The sequence below is a fragment of the Notamacropus eugenii genome, chromosome 4, assembly GCF_028372415.1.
Source record: "Notamacropus eugenii isolate mMacEug1 chromosome 4, mMacEug1.pri_v2, whole genome shotgun sequence".
NCBI classification, from domain to species: domain Eukaryota; kingdom Metazoa; phylum Chordata; class Mammalia; order Diprotodontia; family Macropodidae; genus Notamacropus; species Notamacropus eugenii.
In genome coordinates this window covers 327,892,021-327,914,442 of record NC_092875.1, presented here as the reverse complement: position 1 = coordinate 327,914,442, position 22,422 = coordinate 327,892,021, and the positions used below count along the sequence as shown (strand labels likewise).

The 22,422-nt window shown below is 35.5% G+C and overlaps 1 protein-coding gene across 3 annotated transcripts in view; it reads right to left on the bottom strand.

The window, feature by feature from the left end:
- The window catches only part of EPG5 (ectopic P-granules 5 autophagy tethering factor), a 124,135-nt gene that overhangs the window by 45,035 nt on the left and 56,678 nt on the right, over positions 1-22,422 (bottom strand). For all 3 annotated transcript variants that reach the window (XR_011966207.1, XM_072605233.1, XM_072605232.1), the window contains exons 21-27: positions 21,980-22,102; positions 20,910-21,076; positions 12,858-13,079; positions 11,030-11,153; positions 10,045-10,189; positions 3,468-3,639; positions 1,318-1,480 (exon numbers count right to left, since the gene is read on the bottom strand). Coding sequence is in view for 2 of the 3 variants with exons in the window: in XM_072605233.1 (XP_072461334.1) it covers positions 1,318-1,480; positions 3,468-3,639; positions 10,045-10,189; positions 11,030-11,153; positions 12,858-13,079; positions 20,910-21,076; positions 21,980-22,102 (1,116 nt within the window). In the remaining variant the exon portion in view is untranslated. The remainder of the gene's footprint in view (positions 1-1,317; positions 1,481-3,467; positions 3,640-10,044; positions 10,190-11,029; positions 11,154-12,857; positions 13,080-20,909; positions 21,077-21,979; positions 22,103-22,422) is intronic.

The window sequence follows — 22,422 nt, the reverse complement described above, 5'->3', positions numbered from 1 at the left end:
AATCCCAAAGGTGGTTCTCAAGGCAAAATGCCTTCCACACTCAGAGAAATACGGAAGTCACTCACAAAATGTAGCAGATCATGTTTGTGTATGTGTATGTGTTTGTGTATCATGTTCTGATTTGTTATACGATTTCTTTCATTTGTTTTAGTCTGACTACATAGCATGACTATAGTGAAAATATACTCAATAGGAAAGTATATGTAGAATCTATACAGAATTGTATGCAGTCGTGGGGAGGGAGGGGGGTAGTGGGGGGTAGGTGTGGGGGGAATAAAATCTCAATTGTATGGCAGTGATTGTTAAACATTAAAAAATAATAAAAAAAAAAAGAAGAAGAAAAAAAAAAGATAAACAAAAGAACCTGCAGAAGGTCTCTAATGTATTTGGTAAATGTACAGCCAAAAGGGTATGGAAAAGTTGCAATATGCATCAGTGAAGAAAATATTCACCCAGATGACATCATGGCTCTATCACAGCAGCTGAGTGGAGTTATTTAAAGGCTACCCATGAATGCAGTAAAAATGCATCTGGACAGCTGCTCTCTTCAAAAACTCCTTCAACTCAAGAACCATTGAGTGCAATAGAGCCACTGACATTTATATCGCAAATCCTGCCTAGAACCTGTCATTCCTAGTTCGGGAAAATGTTTCTGAGAGCCAAGTAATATTTCTAATTCAACAATTCTTTCACTCATATTTCCAATATGTCCTGCAAATCACTAACCAAGTCCTACATTATTTCAATCATTAATTCATTATTTATATTTCTTACTCTTCTCCTTACATATTTTCAGTGACTTTCTATCAACTAATAGGTTATGCTCTATATTCTTCATACCAAAATTCAATGCTTTCTATAATTAGACCCAATATATAGCTTTCCAATTTTTTCTAGATAGATAGATAGACAGACAGAAAGATGTATCTTCTCCCCTAGACACTCTCTAACTACCCTGGCCTACTCACTAGCCTCTGATCATAGCATGTATGTTTTCATCTCTGTGCCATCATTCATTACTCTCTCATCCATTTAGCCAAATTATCATGTCTCCAAATCTTCCAAAGTTCAGTTTATGTGCCACCACTTCCATGAAACCTTCTCTAAGAACTATAACTTCTTCCTCTGAACTCTCATGCTGCATACTGTCTTGTGTGACAGTTTAATACAAGGCAAGTGATTAAATTTCATGTCTTTCTAAAATAGATGTTAAATTTTATGCAGACACTTTCATTCCTTTGATTTTCCAAAGTGCTAGGTACATCACAGACACTGAGCAAATATCCTTCAAATGAATAAAAGAAAACGATGTTTTACCTGAACTGTAACAACAGCTGCTCCCTGGCATTTCCTGCTGCTGCTGCCCCGACATTCCAGATGCAGTGTGATCTGCTCTTCCCGATTAACATACTGTTTGGGAATTGTATCCAACAGCTCGCTGTCCAGAGCAACTTGCTGGGACTCCCGAAGGGCTGCAGTTCTGAAAAACATCATCAAGACATCAAATAAAGCACTAGGAAAAGTGTACCCTAGAGATAAATGTGGATCAACAGGCCTTCCTTGAAGCTGCTAAGAAAGGTACCGTCAAGGGACCCAGGAGGATAGACATGGCTTCCAACAACTTTTTAATCAAGGACTAAAAAAATATGCACAAGGGTGAATAGAGATTCACAATCATAATCTCTGTCTTCATACATAATTTTGCTAGTTGACACTAAGCTAACAGTCAGTAGATTTTACTTTCCCTTTTAAAAAACTGAGATATTTGCCCTTGATCCTCCTTTTTCCAAAATTCTGAATCTCCACAGAATTTACCAGATGCTCCTCTTCAAAGAAAGAATTACACCAAATATTTGGATAACTCAAGAATCCCTTAATACTACATTTGGTCTATGTGCCATATTTATGATTCATTCCTATCCTTCACCTTGCTAGGCAGTCACTAACACAATATATAATCTCATCATAGGCTCACTTAAGTGTGGGCAAGTAGCTGGCACAGCAGATAAGCACCAGGACTGGAATCTAGAAGACCTGAGCTCAAATCCACTCTCAGACACTTACAAATCACTTAACCCTGTTTGTCTCGGTTTCTTCATCTATAAAAATGAGCTGGAAAAGTAAAACAGCACCTTAACCAAGAAAATCCCAAATGGCATCACATAGTCAGTTACAACTGACACAACTGAAGAACAGCCAATATCACTTAGATTCCTCTCTCCTTTTACTCTCACCCAAACATTTTCCATGCTACTTCCTTTCGGGTTTGCTGAATTGACCTTTCTGAGCTGCATGAGCATTTTGGATCCCCTCTATCAGATCTATTTCTTCTGAACAAGATATATATTTCAATTGGCTAAGTTCATTTATAAGTCTTATCCTACCAACTCTCGATAAAACCTATAAGGCAATGTTTATCTCCTTGTATTAAAAACTCAACCTCATTCTATTTATACAGGCATTGATATTCCTGAGTCTAAAGCCATTGGTCTTATTCCTAACCATGTTTCCAATTATTTCTCTTTTAAAGAATCAGGCAACATATATACTATGTTGATAGACAACTTAGCATAAAATCTTCAAGAAAGGAAGTCTTTAACTCAGAGTGAAATACAGACTCTAAAATGATAATGGCTGACTTTTTTTGCAGTGGGCAAAGTGAAATTCTTCGGATATGGTCCATTTTTATAAAAATGTTCCTCTTTGTCTATCTGATAAGATGTCCCTTTAAGGGAAGAAGGAGAGAATAAGTATTTATACAGATCTACTAGGTGCCAGGTGTTGTGCTAAGCATGTTTTACATTTACTATCACATTTGATCCTCACAATGTCTCAAGATAGTAGAGTATGAGTAGAGACAGTATGGGAGTAGTACGGATAGAAAGCTGGGCTCCACAGTCCGAAAGACCTGGGATCGAGTTTTTTCCACCTCTGCCTCTGACACCTTAGGGGCTGTATGACCTTGGACAAGTGACTTAACCTTTCAGTGTCCCGAGACTATAAACTGTAGAGACAATGGACCACACTCAACTTTTACAAGAAGGTAAAGGGTTTGTTTTTTTTTTTAAACAGAGGACAAATATATAATAAGAATTTTTTAAAAATCAGGACAAAAATCATTTTCCATTTTAATATTTGCCTTCAAATAATATTCACTATCTACTAATGAGTAATCTATAGAAAGTCTTGTCTCAGAAATAAGTATTAGAAAAACTGAGGTAGCTTTAGCTGGCATCTGAATTGTTGCCACTTGAAACATAATAAAATGTATAGTCCCTAAGAATGTATACAATATTACTTCAGTTTTCTAAAAGAAATGAAGAGATTTGTCACAATCTGAGCATTTAAACTTAGTTACTCAAATCAGCTTGCTCAAGTGCTCCCAGGCTGAGCCCACTTCAGGTGGTAAATCATTTGGGCTATGCAATTAGTATAAAGAGGAAAGACATTTCAAAACATCATCTTACTTAGCATGCTGCTGCAAGAGATTCAGGTCTGGACATATAAGCTGCATAGTTTCCTTCTGACTGAGCAAACTAATTGAGGAAATGACGGGCACTGGAGCTTTCACGGCCTGCAAAACCAGGGGAGGATGAGGAGCCTCATGTTTCTTCAAGTTACTCAAGATCCTCTCTTTGGCTGAAAGAGAATCAAAACCAACAAATCTTAACTAAATATGAAGCAAATGACAACAGAAGGTGTCTTAACAATACCTCCTATCATTAAGGATCATGAAAAAATATAAAACATCTATCTGAAAATAAATCATCAGAATGAGCAAATGTAATGTTTTCTGACTCAGTCAACAAGTCCTATATAAGTAGCCACAAGGTAAAAAGCATTTCAGTAGAAGCTCAGGAGTCTGTGGTTAAAAATTAACTATGACCCCCATAATCAATAAAATGTATGACTTAATCAAAGGCAAGACAAAAAAGTGCATGTACAGATAGATGTAATAATTGTAAAAAGTGTTTTGAAGTGGGAAAGGAAGAAAGAATGTAGGAAAAATAGAAAATGTCCCGTGTTTAAACTTCATGGACTAAATGGGAACAAAGAAATAATACAAAGGGAAAGAAAGTGGCATGAAATTGCCTAGAAAGATTCCTGGAAGTAGAGTTGGAAAGACCAGTTGCACAGAAAGAAAATGAAAAAGTATGCCTGAAATAGAACATGAGGGTCATGGGTTACAAAAGATGAGTTCAGACATAGAGTCAAAAGCCTTTAAGAACGAAGTTTAAAAGTGAATTCAATTAAACATTTATTATTAAACACTTACTATATGAAGAACATGCACTAGGGGTTAATGAGCTACAGGAAGTAAAGCAAAATAAATGGCAATAGCTACTCTTACATTTATATAGTGTCTTACAATTTTAAAAGCCTTTCCCCCACAATTCTATGGTATATCATATCAGATAAATGAAGATATGAACATGTAATATTAAACACTTTGAAATCGTACAACACAAGGTGGCATTTAACTGAATATATCTTGTATTGTTAAAACTGTTTCATAACTATTGGTCTAGTCTCCACAATTAGAGAACTTCTTGAGGTCAAGAATCATATCATATACCTCCATAGCTCCTAGCACAGGGCAGAATCTATTGTAGTACATTCAATAAATGATTATTGATTGACTGGTGACAATTTTAGGAAAACTACAAGATCACAGAATTAACTTAAACAATTCTCTGACAGACAATGGTAGTTCTGAATACATTTACCCCAAGTCTGAAAAGGATCTGGTGATAGTAAGTGATATCCCCAAGAAGAAAAGGGCTAAGATCTGGAAAATAATTATATGGAGAGAGGCAAAAGACTATTAAAGGATTTGTCATACTGAGGTTGTGAGCTATATATTTATGAAAGGTAATAAGGAAAGCTTACATGAGAGGGGTAAGACCTCTGTATGCCACAATCAGTCAAAAAATATTTATTAAACACCTACAGTCAAGCACTACACTAACTGCTAGGAACACAAAGAAAGGCAAAAAACAATTCCTGCTCTCAAGGAGCTCCATCTAACAGGACAAAAAAAATATTCAAACAGCTATGAAGAAACAAGTTATGTAAGGATATATTAGAGATAACCAGTAGAGGAAAGACACTAAGATTAAGGACTGGGAAAGTGGGACTTTAGCTGAGACTTGAAGAAGTCAGGAAAGGCAGGAAATGGAGATAAAGAGGGAGGCAATATGAGGCATGAGGGATAATCTGTGAAAATGTAATCAGGAGTTGGGAGATGAAGTATCTTGTATAAGGAACAGCAAGAAGGTCAGTGTCACTCGATCACAGAATATACAGATGTGTGTAAGATGTAAGAAAACTGGAAAGAGAAAAAGGGGCCAGGTTATAAAGGCCTTTGAAAGCCAAACAGGATTTCATATTTGATCATTGAGGTAACAGAGATCCACTAGAGTTTACTAAACAAGGTGGAGAGATGTGACATTCAGACCTGCATTTTAGAGACAGCAGAGGATGGACTGGAATGAAGAGAGACTCAAGGCAGGGCATCCAACTGGGAGCTACTGCAAGTCCCAGCAGAAGGTAATGAGGGCCTGTACCAGAGTGGTGACAGTGTTAGAAAAGAGAGAGGGACATGCATGAGAGATGTTACAAAGGTAGAATCAACAGGGTTTGGCAACTAATTGAATGTGGTGGGGAAAGTGAGAGAGAATGAAGAGCCAAGGATGACACAGCAGTTGTAGGCCTGTGTGACCGGGAAAATTGTAGTACCCTCTGTTAGCAATGGGAAAATTGGGAAAAGAGGAGATCCTGGGAGGGAGAGATAATCAATTTAGTTTTAGAGATGAAGAGTTTAAGATGTCTGTGGGTTAGAGAGCAATCTGGAATTATATCCAAAGAGTTATAAAACTATGTATACCCTCTGACCCAGGAATACCATTATTAGGTCCCAAAGTGACTAGGGAAAAAGGAAAAGAACTTAAATGTTCTAAAATATTTATAACTGCACTCTTTGTGGTGGCAAAGAACTGGAAACTGAGGGGATGCCCATCAATTGGGGAATGGCTAAACGAATAGTGGCATATGATTGCGATGGAATACTAGAAGACATGATGCTAGAAAAAACGATGAGCTTGATGATCTCAGAAAGACATGGAAGGACTTAAATGAAATAATGAAGAGCAAAATGAGCAGAACCAAGAGAACGTTGTATATACTAACAGCTATACTGATCAAAAAATAATTGAAGAACTAAGTTATTTTGAGTATTATAGATATTCAAATCAACCACAAAGGACCTATGAAAGAAGATGCTATCCCCCTCCAAAGGAAGAACTGATAAATAGAAGTATGCATAGTATGGTTTTAGAACTTAAAATCCAACAAAATATTAATTAATTAATTTTTTTTAAAAGAGATGTCTACGGAACAAGCTATTGGAATAGGCAGTTGAAGATGCTGAGACTGGAAGTCAAGAAAGAGGTCAGGACTACTCAAATAAATCTGAAGATCATCTGCAAAGAGATGATAACTAAATCTATGGGAGCTGTAGAAATCAAGTGAAATAGTGAAGTGGGAAAAGGAGAGACCAGAACAGAGCACTGGAGGATCCACTTTTTTAGCAGGTGTGACCTGGATGAACTCATCATAGTGAATGTGAAGTATAAGCAGACACTATCATTTCCTAAAGTAAGATGCTAAATAAATTCCAATTTTCAAAATAAACACAAGTACTTACTTAACTAGTCATTATGTACAAGTATTATATGATTATCAATAATTAATAGAAGGCGAGGAATCAAGGATAAAGAAATCTGTAAGTCATCTATATGCAGGTTAAAGAAAAATGGATGAGTTTCTCAAAATTTAAGTATTCACCCTCTTCCAAAAAATTAAGTATAAAAATAAAACACAGGATCCAAGATAGCCTTGGTAGACATACATTCAAAAGAGGTGAGAAGAGTTAGTTTAAAAAAATCTCCAACCAATATTTCACTTTTAAAATGTTTTTTGAAATAATAGAGAAGGGAGAGTTCAAGGCAATTTCAAGTCAGTAAGTCAAATCAACAAATACTTATGAAATGGTTTCTGTGAAATTTTACTTTTATCCCAGATGGAGCTCTATTTTCTATTCCTTTTGAGAAACATGAGGAAAATTTTGTTTAAGTATGACTCTATTGGCATAAAGGAAACTATTGTTTATGCCTTCAAACTATTAAAATCTAATGTTCTGTGTTACCCTTATATTAGCCAGTATTTTTCCAGTGAACAGCACACTAAGACATCACAAATACGGGCACAATCCTCAATGGATTAAAACTCATAATCATTCCCATGTTAAAAGTTTTCTTCTTTTAAATTAGCAAGGTCACTTGAACACAAGTCAATAAGAGGTCAACAGGAAAATCTGGAACAATATGACATACCAAACAAAGGAATTTAAATCCTAAATCTAATACTGACAGAATGGGAGATGTTCCATCTCTGAGTTCATTCATCTATAATCAGTATTCTTAACTACTCTTCATTAAATTGTTAGCTTCTTGAGGGTGAGAACTGTATTTTACCTCATGCTTAGCACAATACCTGACATAAAGTAGAGATTTAATAAATGCAATTTATTGACTGATCAAACTATAATTTTTAAATATTATAAAGCAACAAATTTCATTCTAAATAAATATTGTGACTGAAAATTCATATTTGCAACATTCTTATGTTAAAGGGAAGGGGGGAGAGGGGATAAAGAAGGGAGCAAAAACCCTGCAATTTCATTGGTTTAGGAAACTTCAAATGAAGAAACTACCAACATCACTAGCACCGGCAGAACAACTTAAGTCTTAAGAAGTTGCCAGAGGCACTTCTGTAATTAGTATTAGTTGATCCGTGGACCTGTGGTCAAAACCTAAGGTCATCCTTTGTTCAAATTTCACTTATGCCACCAACTCACAAAGAGGTAGTCCTTTCTCCTTATCAAGGCCAGTTCTTCTGCATGTGCATCCCTCTACATCCCATCTCCTCTTATCTTCTCGAGAATATTACATCCTCAATCACTGCCCTGCCCCCTCTTCCAGTCTTCACCCTCTTCCAAACAATTAATTCCTTCTCTGTGGTGTTCAAACATGTCCAAGTTTTTTTCTCCCTTTAAATACCTTCATTAGACCTTTCTATCCCCTCAAGTTATCATCCTTTATCTCTTTTCCCTTTCTTAATCAAACTCCTTGAAAACATTATCCCCACTCACTGCTTCCAAAACCTCTACTCTGGATCCTTTACATTTTGGTATTCACTTTTATCACTCAACTGAAAGTGCTCTCTCCAAAGTTACCAGTGATATCTTGACTGTCAAATGTCAGCATTATCCTTTACTCTCCCCTCTCACTTCTTATTGCCAAATTTAGTCTTTTCTTCCTAAACATCTCTTACATCTGACCTCTTCTCTCCATTTTAGTTCAAAGCGTCATCACCTCTTGCTTAGATTACTGCAACAACTTTTAAATAGTAACCCTGCCTCAAGTCTCTCACCAATCTGGTTCATCCAACATACTGCTGTCAGTGATTTTCTTGAAGCACAAAACTGAACGCATCACCACCACTACCACTAGCACAACTCCAAACTTCAATAAATTCCAGTAAAGTCCTACACAATATGACTCCTCAATTACCTTTCCAGTCTCATTGAACACTATTCCCACACACACTATGCTAAGCCCTACTGAAATGACCATCTCTGTCTCTTAGTTAAACTCACCATCTCCTTTCTCTGTGCCTTTGCAATGACCATATTCCTTTCTTCCCTCTACTACAGCCTCTCTTCCTTTAAGATGTAGCTCAGCATCTTCTATATAAGCCTTTCCTGAATCCCCTACTAGTGTTCTAGAACTGCTAGTGCTCTCTCCCTAGCCACTGTCTTACATTTAACTACTTTAACTTGATAATTATGCTGTGTGTGCATATGTGCATGCACATGCATGCATGCATGAGCGCGCGCACGTGTGTGTGTGTGTGTGTGTGTGTGTGTGTGTACAAATAAGTGCTTGCAATCTTCCACATTCAGAATACAAGCTTGTTGAGAGCAGGAATTGTTCCATTCTTTGAACTTCTCTCCCCCATGTCTGGCACAATGCCTGGCAAACAGTGAAGGCTTAATGAAAACTTGTAGATAGGGAAATAAAACCATCTTTTATGAGTAGTTTCCTCAAAATGACAACAAAATTTCCCATTTTTTAAGTAGCAAACAGAAAAAAATTAGCTAAAAATACTGAGTTACTCTACAGTTTAAATAATACATTACACAGAATATATAGAAACCATTTTAAATTACCTCAAATTTTATAATGCTAATCATAATCTATATTATCAGGATAATCTCAAAGCACAAGTAATTATAATTAATTAATTAATTGATTGATTGGGAGTGCATGTAACTTAATAATCTTCTGGGGGTCTAAAATATATTTAGTCTTATACTTTGCCAAGTATCACTAACTATTCTAATTCAGTCTTGTAGCATACTACCAGTATTCCCTGAAAGAGTCATAAACAAAAAGGCAGAACCTGTTTAATGGTTTCAGTTCTGCCACTGAATAGCTTGCACAACTGGCAACTCTTAAATCTTCCTAAGTCTCAGTTTCCTCATCTTTATAACAAGTAATATATCTTTATCTACCTACTGGAGTTATTGGGAGTATCGTGAGATAAATTACTGAGGAAAATGTAAAATATTACACAATTATAAATTATTGTTATTGACAACGATAATAACAAAACTAAAAGATTAGAAAACAAAGTCTTTGTTAAAAAGACTTGCCCACAATATACCAGAGAACAAAACTAAAAATAGCTTTCATTTGCCTACTCTAGTCACCAATCTTTCCTCTCAAAATAACATCTTTGAATAAGATTTATATTCTTAAGAGATGAACAAAACTCCATAAGGCCTCGTAGGACAAAGGTCAGAAGTATTCTGGCCAGGTAAGATTTCAATGAATTGCCATAAAAGTGATAAATTATTTGGAGGATAGTATGAAGCAGATCCCAAACCTCCATGGTTTTGAAGAAGTTCATGACACTAACCTGACAAAGGATCAGTAAAATCCATCTGTACTGAAAAACTGCTGGGCATGGAATGGGATTCAAGTTTTACTTGAATCCAAAGATTGACAGCTTCCTGAAATTCATGCCGGATACGTTCCATGTTCAAATATTCCATCCACAAATCCTGGAATTGAAACACAATACAACTTTAACTTTGGAAGACAAATTACTGTACTTATTATATAAGTTGTGAAATTTATTAAAATATAAACAAGCCAATCAATTTAAATAAAGTAGGTTCCTTAAAAAGATCTCATTCTAAGCTCCTTAACATTAAAAATGGCAATATTTAAAATTCCCCTTCTATCAAAAACTTCAGAAATAGGACTTCTTTCCTATAGCACACTATATCATTTCTGAATTTTTTTTTTTAAGAAAAATGTAAAAAATTCTCTACCACTGCAGATAGTACAGCCAGATGTCTTAGAAATAAAATCAGTCTCTAGGCCCTAATTTCTAGGAAAAAAATAGGGCTAACAACAAATGTCTGCTACTGCAATGCTTCTTCATGTGAACCACGTAAAGGCATCAATAAGAGACAGAATTATACAGTGGAATGAGGAGACTTGGGAGTCCAGTTACATGGGCTCCAATTCCCACTCCATACCACCGTGACTATGGACAGGTTAGTTATCCTCCCCAGGCCTCAGTTTTCTCATCTATAAGACAAAGGGGGTGGACTTGATGGCCTGAGGTCCCCTCCAAGTATAGGCCAATAATCTAGGAAACACCTACAAGCCCCGGACTTTTTCAATTCTCAGTGAAAAATATTCTCATAAAATCCTAAGTCATTAAAACCCTTTCCAAGATGCACAATGTATTCTAGAGCAGGGATATCAAACTCAAGTAGAAATAGTTTCTATTGGTTACTATTTAACAAGCAATTTTATTTATTCTAATAGTAACAAATTTAAATTATAGTCAGATATCCTCAGAGGTAAATAAAATATTGCAATAATATCACCTGCTGATTCTGCATAATCTTTGCTAGTCTGTGTGTATCATATTGCTTTGGTAGTGAAGGAATATAGGTGTCTCCTTTCTGAAAGTTCTCATCTTCTAACCACAGTATAAATACATTGAAGAGCCTAAAAGATTAAAAAAGAAAAAGAGAAAAGGATGGGTAAAATGCATTATACCTCTGCTTACAAGGAAACTGTATATTTTATCTAGTGAATAAAATAATAGGAATCAGTTTCCCAGAGCTAATAATAATTCACTAAATTGCTTTAATTTTCATTATGCCCATTTCTCTCTCTGTTTGGGACTATCTTTACTCATCTAAAAAATAAAGCTAGGCAAAAAGTGATGAATAAAGGTGATCATAAAGTAAATCTTACAATAAGAACTCTGATTTTTTCCTTTCTTTGGCAATCGATGACACTGAGTAAGCCATCATGCCTAGAATACAAAATACACCATAAAAACACATGTATTCTCCCTCTTATCCAGGATGAATGCTGAAGGCCATTTAAAATATAATATCTGGAAAATTTTTCTATTGTACCTTATCAGTTTCCAGAAAGAAAAAAGCTAGCTACCAAAAATAATTATAACTGAAAGTTAATCATAAATATGTGAACTCTTTCCTTCATAAACGGTTATGATAACAAAAAGAAATTCTTCTAATTTTCTGTTCTAAATGTTTTAAGTGGTATTTTATGAAGAGATATAATCTACTTAGCTGAAAAAAACTTCATTTAAAATTACTGTTAATAAGAATAGGTTGTAAGAGAAGTAGCCAGGAAAGGCAAGGGATGTGACATCTAATCATCAGAGACTGAGGTAAAGGAGGAAAGAATGAGGGATAACATCAAAAGCTAGTGAGATCTGGAGAGGCAGAGGAAGCTGATGGAAAATGACCTCCCTTTTCTCAACAAAGAATGAGACGAGGTCTTAAGATGAGAGGGTGTGGAAGGGTTGGTGTTGGAAATAAACATAGAAGAAAAAAAGTCAAAAGAAGTGGAATATACATTGTTTAAAAAATTAGAAGCTTAATAAACTGACTTGAGATTTTATTTTAATGAGTTTAACCAACTGCTGATAAAGTGAGAAGTTGTCTATGGCTAGCTAAAAGTAAAGCTACAGAGTTTAAGGCCAAAGCTGGCTGGTCTAAAGTCCCATAGCTATGCACTAAGCCTTGGGAAAGTTTGATATCAAGGTAAAATCTGAGTTAAGTTAAAGAGAACAATCTGATCAAGTATATAATATATGCAACATTTGAGTAAACTTAAAAATTACAGAGAAAAAATTGACTAGTGAGACACATGATTTCTTCTCAAGCCTTGCTCTAAAAGTGGCTTCTTTAATAATTTAATGTTTAACTGCTTTAATAACATGATATACTACTATTAAAAAGGCCAAAAACCATGCTAATCTTTTAAAAACACTTAAAGTTTATATTATGTGATATAGCACGTGACTGCCATCTGATGTCAATTTATTTAAGCTACAAGTTTAGTTGTTAAAATGTGAATAAAGTTTTTTGGAAGTTAAAGTTGCAAAACTAAACTAATCATGTAATAATAAATGTGATAATAAGGCTAAGATATAAAATGATCACATATTCCTATAGGTCAATCCAAATCAACTGACTTAAATTGGATGCACACTGCCTCCCAGTAGGTGAGCAAGCTGGAGCCATATTTGCCAGACCTCAGAAATGCTCGACTGAAATGCTGCTACGTTCTACATTCAGCCAAAAACAACAATAACACCCTGCAGCACACAGCAGGTAGTTTAGCGTCCTTGATGAAAGAAAGTATCAGCTTATAGAGCTGAATATGCTTCACCTCACAAGCTCTGTATGCAGCTCTGGGGAAGTCAGATATCCTGCAGAGCAGGCACCATTGTCACCTGGCCCTTCACCGCCATCTGCTGGAACTCGGAGGGCTTTACTGGCAGCATGATGGAAGTCGGCCACTTCAACCAGACGTTTCTTCATTTCTTTCAATAGATTAATGTGAGCTGGACTTTGAAAAAATCGTCTTCCAATGCAACCATCTACAGGCAATCTTGAAAAAAAAAAGCAAAATAAGTTTCTATAATCTATTTAACAAATCATTCTTTCTACTTAAAATCAAATGGTGTGTGTTTATTAGAACTACCAAAGATAAAGGTACATTCACAGCAAAACTAAGAGTTCTGTATCTGAAACAAGAGATAAGAAGGATGAGACTTCCCATCCTATTCTCATCACCCCATTCAGTCAACAGTTAACCTAAAATACACAGAAACTAAAAAATTTAAATATTCCTAATGTGATACAGATGGGACTTGTTTTATATAAAAAGACAAAGTTTGTGACCCATTCTGGATGAGAGATAGATCTGCTAATTCCACACTACCAACACACTCAATATTCATTAGTCATCAATGGTGCTAACACTTAGGAGTACAAAAGGAGTGCTACAACTAGAGTGCTGGCACCAATTCTACTAAATCCCCCCCACAAGCTAACGTAAGACTACTGATCAAATGCCATTTTGGGTGCTGTAACCCTCCAGAGACCCACAGAAGAAGCAACCTTATCTCCCCCTGCTGTTCAAGAAGCTGCCTTCTTCCTTCCCCTTTCTAACTGATCTGAGATCAGAGGCCTCCACGCTGCTGGTGAAAACCCTGCGTGAGATGAAGACCTGAGAACATGTCCCATTCCACTGCCATTCTTCCCATGAATTCCACTGTCTTCAAAGAATATCCTTTAATAAGCCTCATTAGGATTTCTAAATTCCATGCGTGTAATTTTATTTTTTAGAGGGCAAATGAAACTTGGAGAGAAAATGTAGGAAGTAACGTGCATACAGAAATCTGACCTATTTTCTTATTATTTTCTTTGAAACCCGAGTAACCTTTACTCAAAATGAAAAATTTTAATACAATAATATATGTGTAATTTAGAAAGAAGTAAATATATGCACAAGAGAGAAAGAGGTCTATACTCTTTTATTTTTTTAACTGAAAGGAGTATATGATTGAATAAAGCTTAAATACCACAGGTCTACAACAAAAGTTCTTAACTTTTGTGTCATGGGTACCTTGATTAGTCTGGTGAAATACATAGACCCTTCTCAGAAAAATGTTTTAAATGTGTAAAATAAATAGAATTACAAAGGAAATCAATTCATATTGAAATAGTTGTCCAAAAAATTTTGTAAATAATATTTATTTTTTCTAATTACATGTAATGATCATTTTCAACATTCATTTTTATAAGATTTGGAGTTCCAAATTTTTCTCCTCCCTCTTTCTTTTTCCCTCTCCAAGACAGCAAGCAATCTGATAAAGGTTATACTTATGTAATCAGGGAAATATATTTCCACCATTAGTCATGTTGTGAAACAAAAACAGAATAAAAGGAAAAAGTCACAAAAAACAACAAAAAAGTGAAAATCATATGTTTCAATTTGCATTCAGACTCCATAGTTCTTTCTCTGGATGTACGTAGCATATTCCACCATGGGTCTTTAGGAATTGCCGTGGATCACTCTATTGCTGAGATCAGCCAAATCTATGATAGTTGATTATCGACAAGCATTGTTACTTCTACTGTGTATAATGTTCTCCTGATTCTTCTCACTTCACTCACCTCAGTTCATTTAAGTCTTTCCAGGTTTTTCTGAAATCTGCCTGCTCATCATTTTTTATAGCACAATACTATTTCAATACATTCATATACCACAATTTACTCAGTTATTCCTCATTTCATGGGCATTCCCCTCAATTTCCAGTTCTTTATCACCACAAAAAGAGCTGCTATAAATACTTCTGTACATGTAGGTCCTTTTCCCTTTTTTGTGATCTCTTTGGGATACAGACCTAGTAGTGACATTGGCTGATCAAAGGGTATGCACAATTTGGTTGCCCTTTAGGCACAATTCCAAATTGTTCTCCAGAATGGTTTGATCAGTTCACAACTTGACCAACCATGCACTAGTGTCCCAACTTTGCCACATCTTCTCCAACATTTATCATTTCCTTTTCTGTCATATTAGTCAGTCTGAAAGATGTGAGGTGGTACCTCAAAACTGTTTTAATTTGCATTTCTCTAATCAATAGTATTTAGTTTTTTCACATGACTATGGACAGATTTAATTTCTTCATCTGAAAACTGCATGTTCATATCCTTTGACCATTCATCAATTAGAGAATGACTTGTATTCTTATAAATTCGACTCCACCCTCTATATATTTAAGAAACGAGGCCTTTATCAGAGACACTGGCTGTAAAAATTGTTTCCCATCTTTCTGCTTTCCTTGAAATCTTGGTTGTGTTGGTTGTTTGTGAAAAAAACTTTAATGTAATGAAAATGATCTGTTTTGCTCTTCATATCTCTTGATTGGCCATAAATTCTTCCCTTCTCCATCGATCTGACAAGTTAACAATTTCTTGCTCTCCTAATTTGCTTATGGTATCACCCTTTATGTCTAAATCACATATTCATTTTGACCTTATCTTGGTATACAATGTGAGATGTTGGTGTATGTTCTCTGCCTACTTTCTGCCACACTATTTTCCAGTTTTCACCAAATAGTGAGTTCTTATGCCAGAAAAGCTGGAGTTTGGGAGTTTATCAAACAGTAGATTACTAAAGTCATTTACTACCGTGTCTTTTGTACCTATTTATTCCACTTATCCACCACATTTTCTTAGCCTATACCAAATAGTTATGATGATTAATGCTTTATAATATAGTTAGTGATCCAGTAAGGCTAAGTCACCTTCCTTTGTATTTTTTTCATTAGTTTCCTTGATATTCTTTTGTTCTTTCAGATGAATTTTGTTGTTTTTTTCTAGATCTATCAAGTAAATTTTTTGGTAGTTTTACTGGTATGGCACTGAATAAGTACATTAGTTCAGGCAGAAATGTCATTTTTATTATATTGGCTCAGCCTGTCCAATAGCGATGGATATTTTTCCAATTGTTTAGATATGACTTTATTTGTGTGAAAAGCATTTCGTAATTGTGTTAACATAGCTCTGGATTTGTCTTGGCAGGTAGACTCACAAGTGTTTTATATTGTTTTCGATTATTTTAAGTGGAATTTCTCCTTCTATCTCTTGCTACTGAGCTTTTATGGTCAAAGAAATGCTATTGATTTATGTGGGTTTATCTTATATCCTGAACTTTGATAAAGTTCTTAATTATTTCAAGTAATTTTTAGTTGATTCTGTAGGGTTCTCTAAGTATACCATGCTATCATCTGCAAAGAGTGGTACTTTTATTTCCTCACTGTCTGTTCTAATTCCTTCAATTTCCTTTTCTTCTTTTATTGCTATAGCTAACATTTCTAGTACTACTGAATAACAGTGGAGATAATGGGCATCCTTGCTTCACCTCTCATGTTACTGGGGAGGCTTCTAGCTTATCCCCATTACAGATACCGCTTGCTGATGATTTTAGATAGATACTGCTTATCATTTTAAGGAAAATTCCATTTATTCCTATTATCTCTAGTGTTTCTAATAGGAATGAGTGCTATATTTTGTCAAAAGATTTTTTCACTTCATAATGCTTTCTACCGCTTGTTTAGTCAAAAAGTCTTTCCTTCTCCATAAATCTGATAACTACACTATTCCTTGCTCCACTAACTTGTTTATAGTATCAATCTTTATACCTAGATCATGTACCCATTTGGATTTTATTCTTGTGTACAGTGTCAGGCCTACTTTCTGCCACACTATTATCCAGTTTTCCCAGCAATTTTTGTTGAACAGTGAGTTCTTATCCCAGAAGCTGGGGTCCTTGGATTTACCAAACAGTAGATTGCTTTATTCATTGACTACTGTGTCTTGGAAATTTGGAGAATGACTGAATAAACTGTAGTATATGAATGCAATGGAATACTATTATGCTGTAAGAAAAGATGAATAGGAAGGCTTCAGAGAGGCCTGGAAGGACTTATATAATCTGATGCTAAGCAAAAGGTGCAGAACCAAGAGAACTTTGTACACAGCAACAACCACAGTGTGCAAGGATTTTTTCTGGTAGACTTAGAACTTCATTGCAATGCAAGAACTTAAAAAATTGTCAATGATCTTTTAAGGCAAAATGTCTTCCACATCCAGAGAAAGAACTATGGAACTCAATCGCAGAATGTAGCAGATCGTTTTCTTTTGTATTACGTTTTGGTTTGTTATATGATTTCTCCTATTCATTTTAATTCTTCTATGTAACATGACTATGGTGAAAATGTATTTGATAGGAATGTATGTATAGAGCCTATTGTATGCTGTCTCAGGGAGGGAGGAGAAAAGGAGGGGAAAAAAATCTAAGGTTATATGGTAGTGATTGTAGAACACTAAAAATAAATAAAATTGAAATTTTTTTTAAAAAAAGATTTTTTCAATATCTACTGAGATAATCATATATGATTTCTGTTGGTCTTGTTATCGATATGGTCAATTATGTTAATAGTTTTCCTAATATTGAACCAACCCTATATTCCTAGTATAAAATTCCACCTGGTGAGAATATAATCCTTGTGCTATATTGCTGTAATCACCTTGCCAGTATTTTGTTCAGATTTTTGCATCAATACTCATTAAGGAAATTGGTCTATAGAGACCAGTTATATAATTTTCTTTCTCTGCTTCACTGTTCCTGGTTTAGGTATCAGCACCATATCTGTGTCATAAAAGGAATTTGGTAGGACTCCTTCATTTATTTTTCCAAATAGCTTATACAGTATTGGAATTAATTGTTCTTTAAATGTTTGACAGAATTCACTTATAAATACATCTGGCCTTGGAGTAATCAATAATCACAGTAACCTAGTGTTGTTTAAACCCAACTTTAGGGATAAGAACTCACTATATGACAAAAACTTCTGGGAAAACTGGAAAACAACAGGACACAAACTAGGCATAAACCAAAATCTCACACTACAGACCTCATGATAAGGTAATGTGGTTTGGGAGATTTACCAGTTTTTTCACAGAATTTCTTTACCTCTTCATGATCTGCAAGAGATGTTGCTGCTATACAAGTTGGAATTATCTCTTTACATAAGATCATCGTGAACACTGTTAAATGAGATGACACAAGAAACTATTTAAATCTGCTTTTATTGGTGTGAAAAGTGTTTCTTAATTGTCCTCATATAGGTTCCTAGGTTTGTCTTGGCAAGTAGACTGCCAATTATTTTTAAATTGTCTACAATTATTTTAAATGGAATTTCTCTATCTTTTGCTGCTGAGCTTTGTTGGTAATATAGAGAAATGGTAATGATTTATGTGGGCTTATTTTATATCTTGCAACTTTGCTAAAGTTGTTAATTATTTCAGGAAGTTTTCAAGTTGATTCTCTAGGATTCTGTCTCCTTTCACTCTGTCCCTCCTCACCAGTGTTTTACTTCTGACCACTGCCTCTTGCAATTTGCCCTCCCTTCTATCAGAACTGCACCCACCCCCACTTTTTCTTTCTCCCTTCCCCTCCTATAAGACAGACTTTTTTACCCAATTGAGTGTATATGTTATTACCTCTTTGATCCAAATCCAATGGCAGTAAGGTTCAAACAAATGCTCACTCTCTCCCTTCTTTCCCTCTACTATAATAGGTTTCTCATGCCTCTTCATGTAATATAAATTACATCATTCTGCCTCTCCCTTTCCTTTTCTCCTAGGACAATCCTTTTTTTTTTACCCCTTAATTTTATCAACATATCAAAGTCAATTTATATCAACACCCTCCAAGTATACTTCTAACTGCCCTAACAGAGATACAATTTTTAAGAATTACAAGTATCTCCTTCCCATGTACAGATGTAAACAGTTTAACCTTATCAAATAACTTGTCTTGTTTTGTTTTCTTTCCTGTTAACCTTTTATATTTCTCTTGAGTCTTGTATCTGAACATTTTCTGTTCAGCTTCGGTCTTTGCATCAGGAAATTCTGAAAGTCTCCTATTTCATTAAATATCTATCTTTTCCCCTGAAAGATGATGTTCAATTTTGCTGAGTGGTTGATTCTTGGTTGTAATCCAAGCTCCTCTGCCTTTCCAAATATCATTTGCTAAGGCCTCCAGTGCTTTAATGTAGTAACTGTTAAGTTCTGTGTAATCCTGGATCGCTTTCAGGAGATGATCAATGGATTCTTTCAATGACTATTTTACCCCCTGGTTCTAGGATATCAGGGCAGTATTCCATGATGATTTCTTGAAAGATGCTGTCCAGGTTCTTTTTTTTAAATCTTGGCTTTCAGGTAATCTAATCATTCTTAAATTATTTCTCCCAGATATATTTTCAAGGTCAGTTGTTTTACCAATGAAGTATTTTACATTTTCTTACATTTTTTCATTCTTTTGATTTTGTTTTACCTGATTCTTGCCTCACAGTCATTAGCTTTCACTAGCCCAATCCTAATTTTTAAGGAATTATTTTCTTCAGTTAGCTTTTGTACCTCTTTTTCCATTTAGCCAATTCTGCTTTTAAAGGAGTTGTTTTCTTCAGTCACTTTGTGCTTCCTTTTCCAAGCTGTTGACTTTTTTCATAATTCTCATTTCTTTTCCCAATTTTTCTTCAATTTCTTTTACTTGATTTTTTAAATCCTTTTTGAGCTCTTCCAAGAGGACGTTTTGGATTTGAGACCAATTCATATTTCTCTCCCCTTTGAGGTTTTGCATGTAGGTACTGACAGTGTTGTCCTCTGAGTTTGCGCTTGGATCTTCCCTGTGGTCATAGCAGCTTTCTATGGACAGGGTTCTTTTATGCTTTCGTTCATTTTTAAAAATTGAACGCTGCTTCTGAGGCACAGGGGACACTGTCCCAAGCTTCTTGAACTGGGGGCCAGGGGCTTAATCACTGGCTTTCTGTGTAAGGGCTTGAGGTGCTGGTTGTTTGCCCAATGTGCTAGACTGACCCAGCCTAGGTGAGCCTGTTGTGTCCTGGGTTCTGGGACTGCAAATTGTTTGCTGTACTGGAGCTAGAGACCTCACAGCCAGCCTGCTGTGCCATTGGCCTGCTGAGCCCAGATCATGGGGCTTTGGTTGCTGATCTATGATGTGGCTAAGAACCTTTCACTGGCTTGCCTACACCACACCTGTGCTAAGCTACACTCCTATTTTACCCACGTGAGACAGACTTTTCCTGAATTCCTTCTAAATTATCTTGGGCTGGAAAATTGTTTCACTGTGTCTTTTTGTGTATTCTGTCACTTCAGAATTCTTTTAGAGCAGGGCTTCTTAAATTTTTTTCCCCTGTGACCCCCTTTTTTCAGTTTTGGCAGCATTTGTTAGTGTTGGGTGGCCTGAGGGCATGTGCAGTGCAAAGTGAGGATGCTTTGTGTTCAGAACCAAGGCTGCAGTGAAACTGCACAATGCAACACAGGCAAGCACTGCCACAAACACCTCAGATTCATTATGTGTTTGATTTTTAACTAATTTTTGGTCACTTAGCATTCAGAAACTTTTGCCAAAATTTTTTGTGACCCTGTATGGGGCCATGACCCACAGTTTAAGAAGTGTTTGTAAGAGACTTAATGTTGTGGGAAAAACTCAGGCAATTTCCTAGCTTCTGGATATCTTGGCTCTGCCCCTCTCCACAATTTTTTTTAAAAACAAAATTCATAGACCCCAGCTTAAGAATCTCCAACACATTTAGAGGATCTTTGAGTGACTAATTCAATTCAGAATTTCTGTCTTTACTATCCAAAATTTATGAAGTAGGATATGCCATTAGCAATTGCTTAAAGAGGGTCACAAATCTGAAAAAGGATAGAGTTAAATACTATTTAACAGAGGAAAAACTGTAAATAAGGTGAGAAGTGATTGTCAAATAATGGTTCATGTATAAGAATACAACGTGGGAGAGTATACACAGAAATTTACTCCAGATAACAAGTACCTTACCCATACTGAGGCCCTGGTCGGTGAAGATAAAGGAGAAAGAATTTCTGCCAAATAAGTGGCAACAGAGGATGATCAGAAGGTGTAACCAAAGCCTGATGAGCCCAACGATAAATCAGAAGTCTCTGAAGTGATGGTACAATAGGCAGCTTCAACTGTGCCTGGGCTTTCTAGAGAAGAGGAAAAAGTTTAATTTCAACAACTTATACATTCATTTCAATCAGTCAACCACTACATTAAAGTTGTAAGAAACTTAGGAAACAATATTAAAGTCCTACAAAATATTCAAATACACTAGCTAAGTATATCATTTTCAATTTAGTTTGACAAACGACACAATACTTTTCATAATAAAACACTTTTGAACCTCCATTTCTAGACTTCGTACCTCCTCCAGACTTAAGAGATTTGACAGTATTTTTAAAAATCAGAAAATTAAGAGATGTTTCTACTAAAAAGGAGTGGAGTAACATGTATATCTAAGCTTCACTATCAAATCATCGCTAACCTTTGGAAATACGGAAATTCAGAAGACACTTCCAAAAGCTACAATTGGCTCAAATGTCTGGGTACCCTACATCACAAAGTTAAGGCCTACCAGTTGAAGATCTTTAACATTCATGAGCTGGCAAGCTACAACCCAAAGGTCAAATCTGGCCCACTTCTGTCTTTGTACATAGCTTGTTCCTGTACAACTCACAAGCTAAGAATGGCTTTTACAATTTTAAATATAATAAAACTTTATTTTAAAATGTAAAAACCTTTCTTACCTCTCAATTGCAAGGCTATGGGCCTCGCTAATCCCTGTCTAAATGACAAAACCAACGGTAACCATTCCAAGCATGAAATCAACACTGTCTCCAAATGATTACATTATGGCTTTCATTTTTAAATAAACTTTGGGAAGGCCTGGCATAAGTGACGTCTCTTGGCTCTTTAAAAAACCGTGCTTTTGTTGTGCTCTCCAAACACTTTATTCCTCTTAAAAGTTACAAAACCTGAAAAGATGTCTATGCCCATCAAAAGCCCAGCCAACCTCCATTTCAAACACATGAAATGATTGCTTTCTGCACCTTGAGAGCCTGCTCAGGAGTAAAAGTAGAATTAATGATCAGTTCCCCTTCAACAACTCTACGAAGCTGAGAATCTTCTTCAAAGAAAGACTCCATGTTCAGTACAATCCACGCAAGCCAAACCTGCAATCGTAGCAAATAGAGGCAATGAAAATGAGCAGCTTTTTCTGAATTGTATATAAATATATGTGTGTATATATATAATCTAACTTATCCCACAAATTTATGCTAATTTTTCTTTACTCTTTTCCACTTAAAAAATATTTGCTGAAACTGTAAAAGAACTACAGTTACACTTTTTCTGAATCCTCAAATTCAGTAAGCCTGAGTCAGGCTTAACAAATAAAAGACATAAAGACATAAACAAATAAAAGTGAAGATTTAAATGAAAAACAAAGAGGTGTGATTTCTGGGTGTCAACAGGCAATCACAACTTCACAAAA